Raw genomic sequence first — 16,975 nt, 5'->3', positions numbered from 1 at the left:
AAATAATAATTATTATAATCATTATTATTATTATTACTCTATCCCCTGCCTGTAGCTAGTGTCGATTTTTTCCCGTTTTCGTCCACTGGAGTGTTTATTCTCATCATTAACTGCCAATGGAAATAAGTCACTTTGATTTTTCTGGGTTATTCCAGGTTCTCTACACATATGCTGCTATGTATGATAATCTATATAACTGTATTTGTGTATACCTGAATAAACTTACTACTGCTGCTGGGCGCCATGCATCAATTCCTAGGACTACAAAAAGCCTGTTGTTATCTTGACTCAGGTGGAGTAAATAAGTAAAGTTATTCAGGTATACACAAATACAGTTATTTATTTATTTATTTATTTAGTAATTTTAGCATACATACAGAGGTACAAAAAAATACAGGTAAGAGCAGCATGCCAAAGCCACTTATATGCATAGCATTACGGGCTGGCTTAAAATTAACTTAAGATTATCATACATAGCATCATATATGTAGAGAACCCGAGGCTTAGGTAAGAGGGATCTCCACCTGATTGAGAACTAACTGCTCTCACTTCTCTTTCCATGGTAAACTTTGTTAGAACTATCATTCTTCCATTTATTATTCTGTCTTAGACTTGGACAACACATCTTTCCTGGAGTCCCAGGAGGTAGGTCTGAATGGGGTGTAAGTTCTAGTAGCCTTTAACAACCGCAACAACAACTTTTGCTTCATGGTTTAAAATCTCCCAGTTCTGCCTGCAGTACTAGTGCATTACACTACTTAAGTACATCATAGGTTTCCTACACACTTACAAGAGGTGTGGAGTAATTAAGGTATAGTAAAAGTGCCCTGAATTGAGTATGGGATGTTTTCGTAATGCACAATGTTTTCAAAATTAAAAATTTTGATTTTGGTTTTTAGAACTGTGTTCCTCTAAAGGAAATAGTGAAAGGCTCTTAGTGGATTTTAAACTTGTCTTCCCTTTGAATCGAAACTAATTACCTGCCATTATCTAAGCGTTGTATGACCCCCACGTGTTTAGCGCTACCTCAATTTCTTAAATTTGTAATTCAGTAATGTAGTTTTTTGGTACACTAAATTTTTTTTTTTGGTTTAAGCTCTCTTTCTTTATCTCACTTCATAGCTCACAAATTAGATAAATTTTAGAAAGGAATAAGACACATTGATTTTTTTTTAATTAGGTTTATTCTACATAATTGTTCAACAGTGTATGTATACAACAATCATCCATTGCAGTTACATGCCTAACAGTAAGGCATTTTATTAAATGCAAACTTAAATAACCCATCTCTTTTGTAATAATACATAATTAAAATTTACCTCTCAATAACCTATGTCTAATCTTAAATAGTCTGTAAGCATTAGGATTAGTCTGCTCAAATTGCTCATGCATACTAGTGGCTTTCTTTGTGTTTAACAATATTATCTAGGTTTAACACTTTCCGCAAAAATAATACAACAGAAACAAATGTTTCTTTTCTTAAAGAAGGTGACACCTGACTGTGAGAGTAATGTGTTTATTGTGCGATTGATGGAGGATCGAGCCTCCATAACTCCTAGTGCTTAATAACTCGTACGGGTTTACCACTTTGCATAAATACAATAATCCTGAACATTAAAATGGTATAAAATACCGACAGGTTGTTAGGTAAGACACATATGCAACAGTTAGGTATCTTTATTTTGAAACGTTTCGCCTACACAGTAGGCTTCTTCAGTCGAGTACAGAAAAGTTGATAGAAGCAGAAGATACTTGAAGACGATGTAATCAGTCCATCACCCTTAAAGTTTTGAGGTGGTCAGTCCCTCAGTCTGGAGAAGAGCATTGTTCCATAGAATGAAACAATATGGAGATGAAGTGACAGGATGGAGCCTTTTTATAGCGCCAACAGGTGAGACGTAGGTCACTAGGAGAGGTAAGAACTCAGATGTTGGGAGGTCAGGTCCCTCTCAAATCCAGCCGTTCTCACTAGTAGAGGTTGTAGAAGTTGATTGTAGGTCTGTACCAAGATACCCTTGTGTTGCAGTGTCTGACAGATTGAACATTAAAATGGTATAAAATACCGACAGGTTGTTAGGTAAGACACATATGCAACAGTTAGGTATCTTTATTTTGAAACGTTTCGCCTACACAGTAGGCTTCTTCAGTCGAGTACAGAAAAGTTGATAGAAGCAGAAGATACTTGAAGACGATGTAATCAGTCCATCACCCTTAAAGTTTTGAGGTGGTCAGTCCCTCAGTCTGGAGAAGAGCATTGTTCCATAGAATGAAACAATATGGAGATGAAGTGACAGGATGGAGCCTTTTTATAGCGCCAACAGGTGAGACGTAGGTCACTAGGAGAGGTAAGAACTCAGATGTTGGGAGGTCAGGTCCCTCTCAAATCCAGCCGTTCTCACTAGTAGAGGTTGTAGAAGTTGATTGTAGGTCTGTACCAAGATACCCTTGTGTTGCAGTGTCTGACAGATTGAACATTAAAATGGTATAAAATACCGACAGGTTGTTAGGTAAGACACATATGCAACAGTTAGGTATCTTTATTTTGAAACGATACGCCTACACAGTAGGCTTCTTCAGTCGAGTACAGAAAAGTTGATAGAAGCAGAAGATACTTGAAGACGATGTAATCAGTCCATCACCCTTAAAGTTTTGAGGTGGTCAGTCCCTCAGTCTGGAGAAGAGCATTGTTCCATAGAATGAAACAATATGGAGATGAAGTGACAGGATGGAGCCTTTTTATAGCGCCAACAGGTGAGACGTAGGTCACTAGGAGAGGTAAGAACTCAGATGTTGGGAGGTCAGGTCCCTCTCAAATCCAGCCGTTCTCACTAGTAGAGGTTGTAGAAGTTGATTGTAGGTCTGTACCAAGATACCCTTGTGTTGCAGTGTCTGACAGATTGAACATTAAAATACTGTGTAGGCGAAACGTTTCAAAATAAAGATACCTAACTGTTGCATATGTGTCTTACCTAACAACCTGTCGGTATTTTATACCATTTTAATGTTCAATCTGTCAGACACTGCAACACAAGGGTATCTTGGTACAGACCTACAATCAACTTCTACAACCTCTACTAGTGAGAACGGCTGGATTTGAGAGGGACCTGACCTCCCAACATCTGAGTTCTTACCTCTCCTAGTGACCTACGTCTCACCTGTTGGCGCTATAAAAAGGCTCCATCCTGTCACTTCATCTCCATATTGTTTCATTCTATGGAACAATGCTCTTCTCCAGACTGAGGGACTGACCACCTCAAAACTTTAAGGGTGATGGACTGATTACATCGTCTTCAAGTATCTTCTGCTTCTATCAACTTTTCTGTACTCGACTGAAGAAGCCTACTGTGTAGGCGAAACGTTTCAAAATAAAGATACCTAACTGTTGCATATGTGTCTTACCTAACAACCTGTCGGTATTTTATACCATTTTAATGTTCAATCTGTCAGACACTGCAACACAAGGGTATCTTGGTACAGACCTACAATCAACTTCTACAACCTCTACTAGTGAGAACGGCTGGATTTGAGAGGGACCTGACCTCCCAACATCTGAGTTCTTACCTCTCCTAGTGACCTACGTCTCACCTGTTGGCGCTATAAAAAGGCTCCATCCTGTCACTTCATCTCCATATTGTTTCATTCTATGGAACAATGCTCTTCTCCAGACTGAGGGACTGACCACCTCAAAACTTTAAGGGTGATGGACTGATTACATCGTCTTCAAGTATCTTCTGCTTCTATCAACTTTTCTGTACTCGACTGAAGAAGCCTACTGTGTAGGCGAAACGTTTCAAAATAAAGATACCTAACTGTTGCATATGTGTCTTACCTACAATAATCCTGTTTTTAAAAAGATCACCCTATACTCTTATACCTCATTTCTCTCATACGTTTTTCACTCCATATCTTGAGAAAATCATTGGTATCACAGTTTTCAGGAACATAACCTACACAAATTATGATCATCTACTGTATATATTTAAATTTAAGTTAGGTAAGGTGAAGCAATGCTGGTTTTGTATAGTGAAAACAGCAGCCAGTGATTTTTTCCTACAGTGAAAATAAAGGCCAGAAATTTTCTCCCAGTACCATGAAAATATCTTAAATCAGAATGATTTTTATAGAAAAGAAGTAATATATTAATGTAATTCATATCAAGTCAAAGCTTTTTCAAGACTAGAGAGTACATGTTATTCATAGGTATATAATTAAGAAAGCAGGCGAGGAGTCATAAGGTGTGACTGTCAGGTTAGGAGGGCAGTGTGGGCTAATGAGCATGTGAGCCAGGGGTTCCACAATCTGGAAACTTCCCTGGTTCTGAGTGATGGTGTCTGTAGTATAATTGAGAGGAAATTCAAAGTATTTTCTTCTATTCGTGTCTTTTTCTCAGATAATTATTCTTACTCTATCCCAGTCCATGTGGACTGAAGCATTGTTAGGATGTACAACACCAGCATTGTGTTATTAGTGTGGCAAGCGCATGTGCATTTATATGTGCAGAGAAATCCCTAGTTGTCTCACATATACTGTACTCTATCATGACTACTACAAAAGATGACATTAATGCCTGCATTCTTCTTGAGACTGGTGTTAACCCTCTTAGACTTAGTATTGTCTTTGATGGTTGGGAGGTGACTGTGGTGGTAATGTATTCTAAACGGCTTTTTTTTTTAAGTAGCATAGGAGCATTCTTAGGTATCTTCTTAGTGTTCGGTGAGTATAAATTTCTACTTATATTATTTTCATTTATAAAGTACAAATAATTATCAATATTTTATCTTATAGTAGTTATTGGATTGCTGTGGTTGCTTCATTTGGCCTGGACAAACATGAGCTTACTTCAATAAGCAGATTGATTTTTATAACCCATTTAAATAGTCGGTGCAGTGGCTATTCGAAGACCTCGTTAAGTAATTATTGTATGAGTCAGTTGTGATTGGAATTTCCTTATAACAAGGCTGGAAGATGTATTATTGGTGTACTTTATCTGGCTTGTGCTTTTAGATGCTGGTGAGAATATAAAGTAGCCACAACTTTGCTACTCTTTCATATCACTCTTTATCACTGTGATGCTGCCAAATAACAGGACAATTTTTTCCTTTTTTTGAACTGCAGTGAGATATTGATTGAATGTTTACTTGTTGCACTTGAAATAGTTTTGTAGTCACATATTTATTTGTGTAAAATAAATTAATTTTTGTTGGTTTGCAGTTGTGGCAGTTAAAAGAGTTTAGTCATGGTTGGAAATAAGAAAACCTTGCTGGAGGACTCTCTGGCACGGCTGGATGCTGCTCTGGGCTCCCCTGGGGGTGGTGTTATGAGGACACCACGCACTGTAAGGCGAATGCTTACATCTAAAGGTAAGTGTTTTATCTTGTGAACATGTAAGAATACAGGAAAATTTTAAAAACTTCTACTTACATTACCATTATATTAATACAGTATTTACTTTACTGTGTTTGTTAATACTGTTCTTTAGTTCTTATTCCTTAAATACATATTCTCTTCTTTCAACAAACCAGCTGTATCCCACCGAAGCAGAGTGGCCCAAAAAGAAAAACGAAAGTCTCCCTTTTTAACTTTAGTATAATGTATACAGGAGGAGTTACTAGCCTCTTGCTCCCGACATTTTAGTCGCCTCTTATGACATGCATGGCATACGGAGGAAGAATTATCTGTTCCACTTCTCTATGGAGATAAGGGGAAATAAACAAGGACAAGAAATAGTAAGAATAATAGAAGAAAACCCAGAGGGGTGTGTGTATATATATGCCTGTATATGCATGTGTAGTGTGACCTAAGTGTAAGTAGAAGTACCAAGACATACCTGAAACCTTGCATGTTTATGAGACAGAAAAAGGCACCAGCAATTCTACCATCTTGTGGAACAATTACAGGTTTCCGTATAATACCTATATCCTTTCCAGTTTAGGAAACCTGTTCTGAGATTGGGCTGCCAAGGCAATGATTCCTGGAATCATTAACAGATGTATATCATTTTTTTTTTCCTTCATGAGGATGGTACTGAATATTGTTAATATGAATGGCTGGTGAAAACTTCTGAAAGAAATGTTATTGATACAAAGGTAGAAGTTTTCAACTGAAAAATAGACAAGTTTCTGCAAGAGGCACTGGATCTGCTACACAAAGACATGAGTTGCAGAACAGGCTTTTATTGGGACAATGTTTTGCTCTGCAGATCTTTGTCTTCATATTGGTGGCAATATGCCATTTCATCCATCCTTTGGCGACTAGGCTTGCAGGGCACAGTAGGCAGCAATAGTCTGGTTGATTAACCAGTTATCAGGAAAGCCAGGCTTGGCTCTGATTGTAAAACATATGAATCTAGTCATAGGCACATTAATAATATGACTGTAAAATTCTGCAAATGAATGGTCACAGTTGGAATGTCAAGTCATTTTCTTAATAAATTTCTATTCAGCCGTATTCATTGCCACTTCTCATATATTTTTTATTTATTTTTTTATTAACACATTTGCCGTCTCCCACCAGGCCAGACTTAAGTCCTGGAAATGGGAAGTATAGTGCCTGCACTCTGAAGGAGGGGTGTTAACTATAGTGTAAGCACACCTCTGGCAAGACAGTGATGGAGTGAATGATGAAAGTTTTTCTTTTTGGGGCCACCCTACCTTGGTGGGAGACAGCCGATGTGTTAATAAAAAAATAATTAAAAAGTATTTGAGAAGTGGCAATGAATAGGGATGAATATTTATATGCTTCAAGCATTTTGTCACATTCATGCACTATATGTGTTTATCATCTTTTCAGCTTTCTTTTCTTTCTATTTCTAATGTACCATACCATTGTAAAGTTTTCTCCTCTTATGAGGCACAGAATTTCACGCTCCATGTCAGTATATAACATAATTTTTAGTTCCATATGACTGCACATGCTCCTCAGACTATATATCTCTGTTGCTTTAATTCCCAAGGTCTCACATTCATGCAACACATTGGAATGGAAACTTGAAATCGTACTGTTTCATAATAAACGTAGATTGCTGCGTCTTCTTCTTTTCTTCTTTCTCTTGTTCATATACATGCAAAGATTTCAGGTATGTCTTACATTTACTATACTTCTTAGGTCACATCATACATACATGTGTTGGGCATATATACACATTTGTTTTTCTTTCTATTTTCTTTCTAGTTTGTTTGTTTATCTCTTCAGCCTGATGGGGAGTGGAATACAGAGTTATGCAAGAAGAAGAGGTTGAATGCTGATAGTGGGTTGCACCCTCTTCTCTCAGATATACTAACAAAAAAGAGAAACTTTTCGTTTTTTTTACATTGCTTCGTGATACAGCCAAAAGCTTTGAAAGAAAGATATATATTCTTTCTTTCTTTCAACACACCAGCCAGATCCCACCGAGGCAGGTGGCCCAAAAGGAAAACGAAGCCCTTACATTTAGTAATATATGCTGAGAAGAGGTTACTAGCCTTCTTGCTCCTCTAAATATATATATACATATATACATATATATATATACATATATATACATATAGGTAGTAGGTTGGTAGACAGCAACCACCCAGGGAAGTACTACCGTCCTGCCAGATGACTGTGAAACAAAAACCTGTAACTGTTTTGCATGATGGTAGGATTGCTGGTTTTCTTTTTCTGTCTCATAAACACGCTAGATAACAGGGATATCTTGCTACTCCTACTTACACTTTGGTCACACTTCACAGACACGCACATGCATATACAGTGGACCCCCGGTTAACGATTTTAATCCGTGCAAGAGGGCTCATCGTTATGCGAAATAATCGTTATGCGAATTAATTTTCCCCATAAGAAATAATGGAAATAAAATTAATCCGTGCAAGACGCCCAAAAGTATGAAAAAAAAATTTTTTTACCACATGAAATGTTAATTTTAATACACACAAACTGAAAAAGGCATGCACAATTACATGACACTTACTTTTATTGAAGATCTGGTGATGATTGATGGGATGGGAGGAGGGGAGAGCATTATCTTCTTACTGTTTAGAAGGGGAATCCCCTTCCATTAGGACTTGAGGTAGCAAGTCCTTTTCTGGGGTTACTTCCCTTCTTCTTTTAATGCCACTAGGACCAGCTTCAGAGTCACTGGACCTCTGTCGCACAACAAATCTGTCCATAGAGCTCTGTACCTCCCGTTTCTTCAAGACTTTCCTAAAATGGGCCATAACATTGTCATTGAAATAGTCACAAGCACGGCTTGCAACAGCTGTGTCAGGGTGATTTTCATCTATAAAGGTTTGCAGTTCAAACCACTCTGCACACATTTCCTTAATCTTTGAAGTAGGCACAATGGATTCCACAACTGGCATAGGCTTCTCAGGGTTAGCCCCAAACCCTTCAAAATCTTTCTTAATTTCCATACTAATTCTCACCCTTTTTACCACAGGGTTGGCACTAGAAGCTTTCTTGGGGCCCATGGTCACTTATTTTCCAGAAACACCACCGAAAACACTGTAATAATACGAAATATTCCGAGTGTATGCTTGGATGTTACCGCGGAGGCTGGCTGGTAAACAATGGGACGGCCGGCACATGTGAGGGCACATTGGACGCGTCTCGGACGAAAATCGGTATGCGGGTTTTTAATCGGTATGCGGGGCAAAAATTTTGCGATAAAAGTAATCGTTATGCGGAAAAATCGCTATGCGATGCCATCGTTATGCGGGGGTCCACTGTATATATATATACATACATCTAGGTTTTTCTCCTTATTCTAAATAGCTCTTGTTCTTTTTTATTTCTTCTATTGTCCATGGGGAAGTGGAAAAGAATCTTTCCTCCGTAAGCCATGCGTGTCGTATGAGGCGACTAAAATGCCGGGAGCAATGGGCTAGTAACCCCTTCTCCTGTATACATTTACTAAAAAAGAGAAGAAGAAAAACTTTATAAAACTGGGTTGTTTAAATGTGCGTGGATGTAGTGCAGATGACAAGAAACAGATGATTGCTGATGTTATGAATGAAAAGAAGTTGGATGTCCTGGCTCTAAGCGAAACAAAGCTGAAGGGGGTAGGAGAGTTTCAGTGGGGGGAAATAAATGGGATTAAATCTGGAGTATCTGAGAGAGTTAGAGCAAAGGAAGGGGTAGCAGTAATGTTAAATGATCAGTTATGGAAGGAGAAAAGAGAATATGAATGTGTAAATTCGAGAATTATGTGGATTAAAGTAAAGGTTGGATGCGAGAAGTGGGTCATAATAAGCGTGTATGCACCTGGAGAAGAGAGGAATGCAGAGGAGAGAGAGAGATTTTGGGAGATGTTAAGTGAATGTATAGGAGCCTTTGAACCAAGTGAGAGAGTAATTGTGGTAGGGGACCTGAATGCTAAAGTAGGAGAAACTTTTAGAGAGGGTGTGGTAGGTAAGTTTGGGGTGCCAGGTGTAAATGATAATGGGAGCCCTTTGATTGAACTTTGTATAGAAAGGGGTTTAGTTATAGGTAATACATATTTTAAGAAAAAGAGGATAAATAAGTATACACGATATGATGTAGGGCGAAATGACAGTAGTTTGTTGGATTATGTATTAGTAGATAAAAGACTGTTGAGTAGACTTCAGGATGTACATGTTTATCGAGGGGCCACAGATATATCAGATCACTTTCTAGTTGTAGCTACACTGAGAGTAAAAGGTAGATGGGATACAAGGAGAATAGAAGCATCAGGGAAGAGAGAGGTGAAGGTTTATAAACTAAAAGAGGAGGCAGTTAGGGTAAGATATAAACAGCTATTGGAGGGTAGATGGGCTAATGAGAGCATAGGCAATGGGGTCGAAGAGGAATGGGGTAGGTTTAAAAATGTAGTGTTAGAGTGTTCAGCAGAAGTTTGTGGTTACAGGAAAGTGGGTGCAGGAGGGAAGAGGAGCGATTGGTGGAATGATGATGTAAAGAGAGTAGTAAGGGAGAAAAAGTTAGCATATGAGAAGTTTTTACAAAGTAGAAGTGATGCAAGGAGGGAAGAGTATATGGAGAAAAAGAGAGAGGTTAAGAGAGTGGTGAAGCAATGTAAAAAGAGAGCAAATGAGAGAGTGGGTGAGCTGTTATCAACAAATTTTGTTGAAAATAAGAAAAAGTTTTGGAGTGAGATTAACAAGTTAAGGAAGCCTAGAGAACAAATGGATTTGTCAGTTAAAAATAGGAGAGGAGAGTTATTAAATGGAGAGTTAGAGGTATTGGGAAGATGGAGGGAATATTTTGAGGAATTGTTAAATGTTGATGAAGATAGGGAAGCTGTGATTTCGTGTATAGGGCAAGGAGGAATAACATCTTGTAGGAGTGAGGAAGAGCCAGTTGTGAGTGTGGGGGAAGTTCGTGAGGCAGTAGGTAAAATGAAAGGGGGTAAGGCAGCCGGGATTGATGGGATAAAGATAGAAATGTTAAAAGCAGGTGGGGATATAGTTTTGGAGTGGTTGGTGCAATTATTTAATAAATGTATGGAAGAGGGTAAGGTACCTAGGGATTGGCAGAGAGCATGCATAGTTCCTTTGTATAAAGGCAAAGGGGATAAAAGAGAGTGCAAAAATTATAGGGGGATAAGTCTGTTGAGTGTACCTGGTAAAGTGTATGGTAGAGTTATAATTGAAAGAATTAAGAGTAAGACGGAGAATAGGATAGCAGATGAACAAGGAGGCTTTAGGAAAGGTAGGGGGTGTGTGGACCAGGTGTTTACAGTGAAACATATAAGTGAACAGTATTTAGATAAGGCTAAAGAGGTCTTTGTGGCATTTATGGATTTGGAAAAGGCGTATGACAGGGTGGATAGGGGGGCAATGTGGCAGATGTTGCAAGTGTATGGTGTAGGAGGTAGGTTACTGAAAGCAGTGAAGAGTTTTTACAAGGATAGTGAGGCTCAAGTTAGAGTATGTAGAAAAGAGGGAAATTTTTTCCCAGTAAAAGTAGGCCTTAGACAAGGATGTGTGATGTCACCGTGGTTGTTTAATATATTTATAGATGGGGTTGTAAGAGAAGTAAATGCGAGGGTCTTGGCAAGAGGCGTGGAGTTAAAAGATAAAGAATCACACACAGGGTGGGAGTTGTCACAGCTGCTCTTTGCTGATGACACTGTGCTCTTGGGAGATTCTGAAGAGAAGCTGCAGAGATTGGTGGATGAATTTGGTAGGGTGTGCAAAAGAAGAAAATTAAAGGTGAATATAGGAAAGAGTAAGGTTATGAGGATAACAAAAAGATTAGGTGATGAAAGATTGAATATCAGATTGGAGGGAGAGAGTATGGAGGAGGTGAACGTATTCAGATATTTGGGAGTGGACGTGTCAGCGGATGGGTCTATGAAAGATGAGGTGAATCATAGAATTGATGAGGGAAAAAGAGTGAGTGGTGCACTTAGGAGTCTGTGGAGACAGAGAACTTTGTCCTTGGAGGCAAAGAGGGGAATGTATGAGAGTATAGTTTTACCAACGCTCTTATATGGGTGTGAAGCATGGGTGATGAATGTTGCAGCGAGGAGAAGGCTGGAGGCAGTGGAGATGTCATGTCTGAGGGCAATGTGTGGTGTGAATATAATGCAGAGAATTCGTAGTTTGGAAGTTAGGAGGAGGTGCGGGATTACCAAAACTGTTGTCCAGAGGGCTGAGGAAGGGTTGTTGAGGTGGTTCGGACATGTAGAGAGAATGGAGCGAAACAGAATAACTTCAAGAGTGTATCAGTCTGTAGTGGAAGGAAGGCGGGGTAGGGGTCGGCCTAGGAAGGGTTGGAGGGAGGGGGTAAAGGAGGTTTTGTGTGCGAGGGGCTTGGACTTCCAGCAGGCATGCGTGAGCGTGTTTGATAGGAGTGAATGGAGACAAATGGTTTTTAATACTTGACGTGCTGTTGGAGTGTGAGCAAAGTAACATTTATGAAGGGATTCAGGGAAACCGGCAGGCCGGACTTGAGTCCTGGAGATGGGAAGTACAGTGCCTGCACTCTGAAGGAGGGGTGTTAATGTTGCAGTTTAAAAACTGTAGTGTAAAGCACCCTTCTGGCAAGACAGTGATGGAGTGAATGATGGTGAAAGTTTTTCTTTTTCGGGCCACCCTGCCTTGGTGGGAATCGGCCAGTGTGATAATAAAAAAAAAAAAAAATAAAACATATATATATACACACACACACACATACATACATATACATACACACACACACACCTTTCTGGTTTTTTTTCTATTTTTCTTACTAGTTTTTTTTCTTGTTTATTTCCTCTTATCTCCATGGGGAAGTGGAACAGAATTCTTCCTCCGTAAGCCATGCGTGTTGTAAGAGGCGACTAAAATGCCGGGAGCAAGGGGCTAGTAACCTCTTCTCCTGTATATATTACTAAATGTAAAAGGAGAAACTTTCGTTTTTCCTTTTGGGCCACCCCGCCTCGGTGGGATACGGCCGGTGTGTTGAAAGAAAGAAAGATATATACATATATATATACACACACACACACATACATACATATACATACACACACACACACCTTTCTGGTTTTTTTTTCTATTTTTCTTACTAGTTTTTTTTCTTGTTTATTTCCACTTATCTCCATTGGGAAGTGGAACAGAATTCTTCCTCTGTAAGCCATGCGTGTCGTAAGAGGCGACTAAAATGCCATGAGCAAGGGGCTAGTAACCCCTTCTCCTGTATATGTTACTAAATGTAAAAAGAGAAACTTTCACTTTTCCTTTTGGGCCACCCTGCCTCGGTGGGATATGGCCAGTGCGTTGAAAGAAGAAGAAACATGCAAGGTTTCAGGTATGTCTTGCTACTTCTACACTTAGGTCACTTCACATGCATGTGTAGTGTGTCGTCTATTTTTCTTCCTAGTTCTCGTTCGTTTATTTCCGCTTATCTTCTTGGGGAAATGGAACAGAATTCTTTGTCCATAAGCCATGCGTGTCATAAAGAGGCGACTAAAATGCCAGGAGCAAGGGGCTAGTAACCCGTTCTCCTGTTTATATTACTAATTTTAAAAGGGAAATTTTCATTTTTCTTTTTGGGCCACCCTGCATCGGTGGGATACAGCTGGTTTGCTGAAGAAAGAAGAAATTTACATTACATTTATTTACCTCTTAATGCAACCTTCTAGTCATCGCCCTCCATATTTTGTTCTTAACCAGTAATTATACTTCTCAGGCTGGGTGTATCCTAAGTTTTTCTCTGTCACATATTCACAGATAATATCCATATGTATATCCCTTAAATACATAACTTAATTCTGTCTCATTTAACATTTGGCACAGATTTGGATGTTTCATCAATCATGGAAGGAACTCTGAGTGGACTACCCACATCCTTTTCACCTGTAATTCCTCGCACTTCGCACATTGGTTAGTACCAGTTAATTTTAGTAATATTTAGTAGTTTTTTTTTTTTTTTTTTTTTAACAAGTCAGCCGTCTCCCACCGAGGCAGGGTGACCCAAAAAAGAAAGAAAATCCCCAAAAAGAAAATGCTTTCATCATCATTCAACACTTTCACCACATTCACACATAATCACTGTTTTTGCAGAGGTGCTCAGAATACAACAGTTTAGAAGCATATACGTATAAAGATACACAACATATCCCTCCAAACTGCCAATATCCCAAACCCCTCCTTTAAAGTGCAGGCATTGTACTTCCCATTTCCAGGACTCAAGTCCGACTATATGAAAATAACCGGTTTCCCTGAATCCTTTCACTAAATATTACCCTGCTCACACTCCAACAGATCGTCAGGTCCCAAGTACTATTCGTCTCCATTCACTCCTATCTAACACTCACGCACGCTTGCTGGTCCAAGCCCCTTGCCCACAAAACCTCCTTTACCCCCTCTCTCCAACCCTTTCGAGGACGACCCCTACCTCGCCTTCCTTCCCCTATAGATTTATATGCTTTCCATGTCATTCTACTTTGATCCATTCTCTCTAAATGACCAGACCACCTCAACAACCCCTCTTCTGCCCTCTGACTAATACTTTTATTAACTCCACACCTTTTCCTAATTTCCACACTCCGAATTTTCTGCATAATATTTACACCACACATTGTCCTTAGACAGAACATCTCCACTGCCTCCAACCGTCTCCTCGCTGCTGCATTTACCACCCAAGCTTCACACCCATATAAGAGTGTTGGTACTACTATACTTTCATACATTCCCTTCTTTGCCTCCATAGATAACATTTTTTGACTCCACATATACCTCAATGCACCACTCACCTTTTTTCCCTTATCAATTCTATGATTAACCTCATCCTTCATAAATCCATCCGCCGACACGTCAACTCCCAAGTATCTGAAAACATTCACTTCTTCCATACTCCTCCTCCCCAATTTGATATCCAATGTTTCTTTATCTAAATCATTTGATACCCTCATCACCTTACTCTTTTCTATGTTCACTTTCAACTTTCTACCTTTACACACATTCCCAAACTCATCCACTAGCCTTTGCAATTTTTCTTTAGAATCTCCCATAAGCACAGTATCATCAGCAAAAAGTAACTGTGTTAATTCTCATTTTGAATTTGATTCCCCATAATTTAATCCCACCCCTCTCCCGAACACCCTAGCATTTACTTCTTTTACAACCCCATCTATAAATATACTATTAAACAACCATGGTGACATTACACATCCCTGTCTAAGACCTACTTTTACCAGGAAGTAGTCTCCCTCTCTTCTACACACCCTAACCTGAGCCTCACTATCCTCATAAAAACTCTTTACAGCATTTAGTAACTTACCACCTATTCCATATACTTGCAACATCTGCCACATTGCTCCCCTATCCACTCTATCATATGCCTTTTCTAAATCCATAAATGCAATAAAACTTCCCTACCTTTATCTAAATACTGTTCACATATATGCTTCAATGTAAACACTTGATCTACACATCCCCTACTCACTCTGAAACCTCCTTGCTCATCCGCAATCCTACATTCTGTCTTACCTCTAATTCTTTTAATTGTAACCCTACTGTACACTTTTCCTGGTATACTCAATAAACTTATTCCTCTATAATTTTTACAATCTCTTTTGTCCCCTTTCCCTTTATATAAAGGGACTATACATGCTCTCCGCCAATCCCTAGGTACCTTCCCCTCTTTCATACATTTATTAAACAAAAGTACCAACCACTCCAACACTATATCCCCCCTGCTTTTAACATTTCTGTCATGATCCCATCAGTTCCAGCTGCTTTACCCCCTTTCATTCTACGTAATGCCTCACATACCTCCCCCACACTTATATTCTGCTCTTCTTCACTCCTAAAAGATGGTATACCTCCCTGACCAGTGCATGAAATTACCGCCTCCCTTTCTTCCTCAACATTTAAAAGTTCCTCAAAATATTCTCGCCATCTACCTAATACCTCCCTCTCCCCATCTACTAACTCCCCTACTCTGTTTTTAACTGATAAATCCATACTTTCCCTAGGCTTTCTTAACTTGTTTAACTCGCTCCAAAATTTTTTCTTATTTTCATTAAAATTTCTTGACAGTGCCTCTCCCACTCTATCATCTGCTCTCCTTTTGCACTCTCTCACCACTCTTTTCACCTTTCTTTTACTCTCCATATACTCTGTTTTTCTTATAACACTTCTGCTTTGTAAAAACCTCTCATAAGCTAACTTTTTCTCTTTTATCACACCCTTTGCTTCATCATTCCACCAATCACTCCTCTTTCCACCTGCCCCCACCCTCCTATAACCACAAACTTCTGCCCCACATTCTAATACTGCATTTTTAAAACTATTCCAGCCCTCTTCAACCCCCCCCACTACTCATCTTTGCACTAGCCCACCTTTCTGCCAACAGTCGCTTATATCTCCCCCGAACTTCCTCCTCCCTTAGTTTATACACTTTCACCTCCCTCTTACTTGTTGTTGCCACCTTCCTCTTTTCCCATCTACCTTTTACTCTAACTGTAGCTACAACTAAATAATGATCCGATATATCAGTTGCCCCTCTATAAACATGTACATCCTGGAGCCTACCCATCAACCTTTTATCCACCAATACATAATCTAACAAACTACTTTCATTACGTGCTACATCATACCTTGTATATTTATTTATCCTCTTTTTCATAAAATGTGTATTACTTATTACCAAATCTCTTTCTACACATAGCTCAATTAAAGGCTTCCCATTTACATTTACCCCTGGCACCCCAAATTTACCTACTACTCCCTCCATAACATTTTTACCCACTTCAACATTGAAATCCCCAACCACCATTACTCTCACACTTGATTCAAAACTCCCCACGCATTCACTCAACATTTCCCAAAATCTCTCTCTCTTCTCTATACTTCTTTCTTCTTCAGGTGCATGCACGCTTACTATAACCCACTTTTCACATCCAATCTTTATTTTACTCCACATAATCCTTGAATTAATACATTTATAGTCCCTCTTTTCCTGCCATAGCTTATCCTTCAACATTATTGCTACTCCTTCTTTAGCTCTAACTCTATTTGAAACCCCTGACCTAATCCCATTTATTCCTCTCCATTGAAACTCTCCCACCCCCTTCAGCTTCGTTTCACTTAAAGCCAGGACATCCAGCTTCTTCTCATTCATAACATCCACAATCATCTCTTTCTTATCATGTGCACAACATCCACGCACATTCAGACTTCCCACTTTGACAATTTTCTTCTTATTCTTTTTAGTAATCTTTACATGAAAAGGGGTTACTAGCCCATTGTTCCCGGCATTTTAGTTGACTTTTACAACACGCATGGCTTACAGAGGAAAGATTCTTATTCCACTTCCCCATGGATATAAAAGGAAAAGTAATAACACCAAGAACTATTAAGATAAAATCCAAGAAAACTCAGATGAGTGTGTATAAATAAATGTGTACATGTATGTGTAGTGTGACCTAAGTGTAAGTAGAAGTAGCAAGACATACCTGTAATCTTGCATATTTATGAGACAGAAAAATGGACACCAGCAATCCTACCATCATGTAAAACAATTACAG

The 16,975-nt window shown here is 39.0% G+C and overlaps 1 protein-coding gene across 1 annotated transcript in view; it reads left to right on the top strand.

Annotated features, from left to right (window-relative positions):
- Positions 1-672: 672 nt before the first annotated feature.
- The window catches only part of Nup107 (nuclear pore complex protein Nup107), an 83,400-nt gene continuing 67,097 nt past the window's right edge, over positions 673-16,975 (top strand). The window contains exons 1-3 of the mRNA XM_070085119.1: positions 673-811; positions 5,212-5,360; positions 13,239-13,325. Coding sequence (XP_069941220.1) covers positions 5,237-5,360; positions 13,239-13,325 — 211 coding nt within the window. The 5' untranslated portion in view covers positions 673-811; positions 5,212-5,236. The remainder of the gene's footprint in view (positions 812-5,211; positions 5,361-13,238; positions 13,326-16,975) is intronic.

This window comes from Cherax quadricarinatus, chromosome 15 (genome assembly GCF_038502225.1).
Source record: "Cherax quadricarinatus isolate ZL_2023a chromosome 15, ASM3850222v1, whole genome shotgun sequence".
Taxonomy (NCBI): Eukaryota; Metazoa; Arthropoda; class Malacostraca; order Decapoda; family Parastacidae; genus Cherax; species Cherax quadricarinatus.
This window is presented reverse-complemented; position numbering and strand designations above follow the sequence as displayed.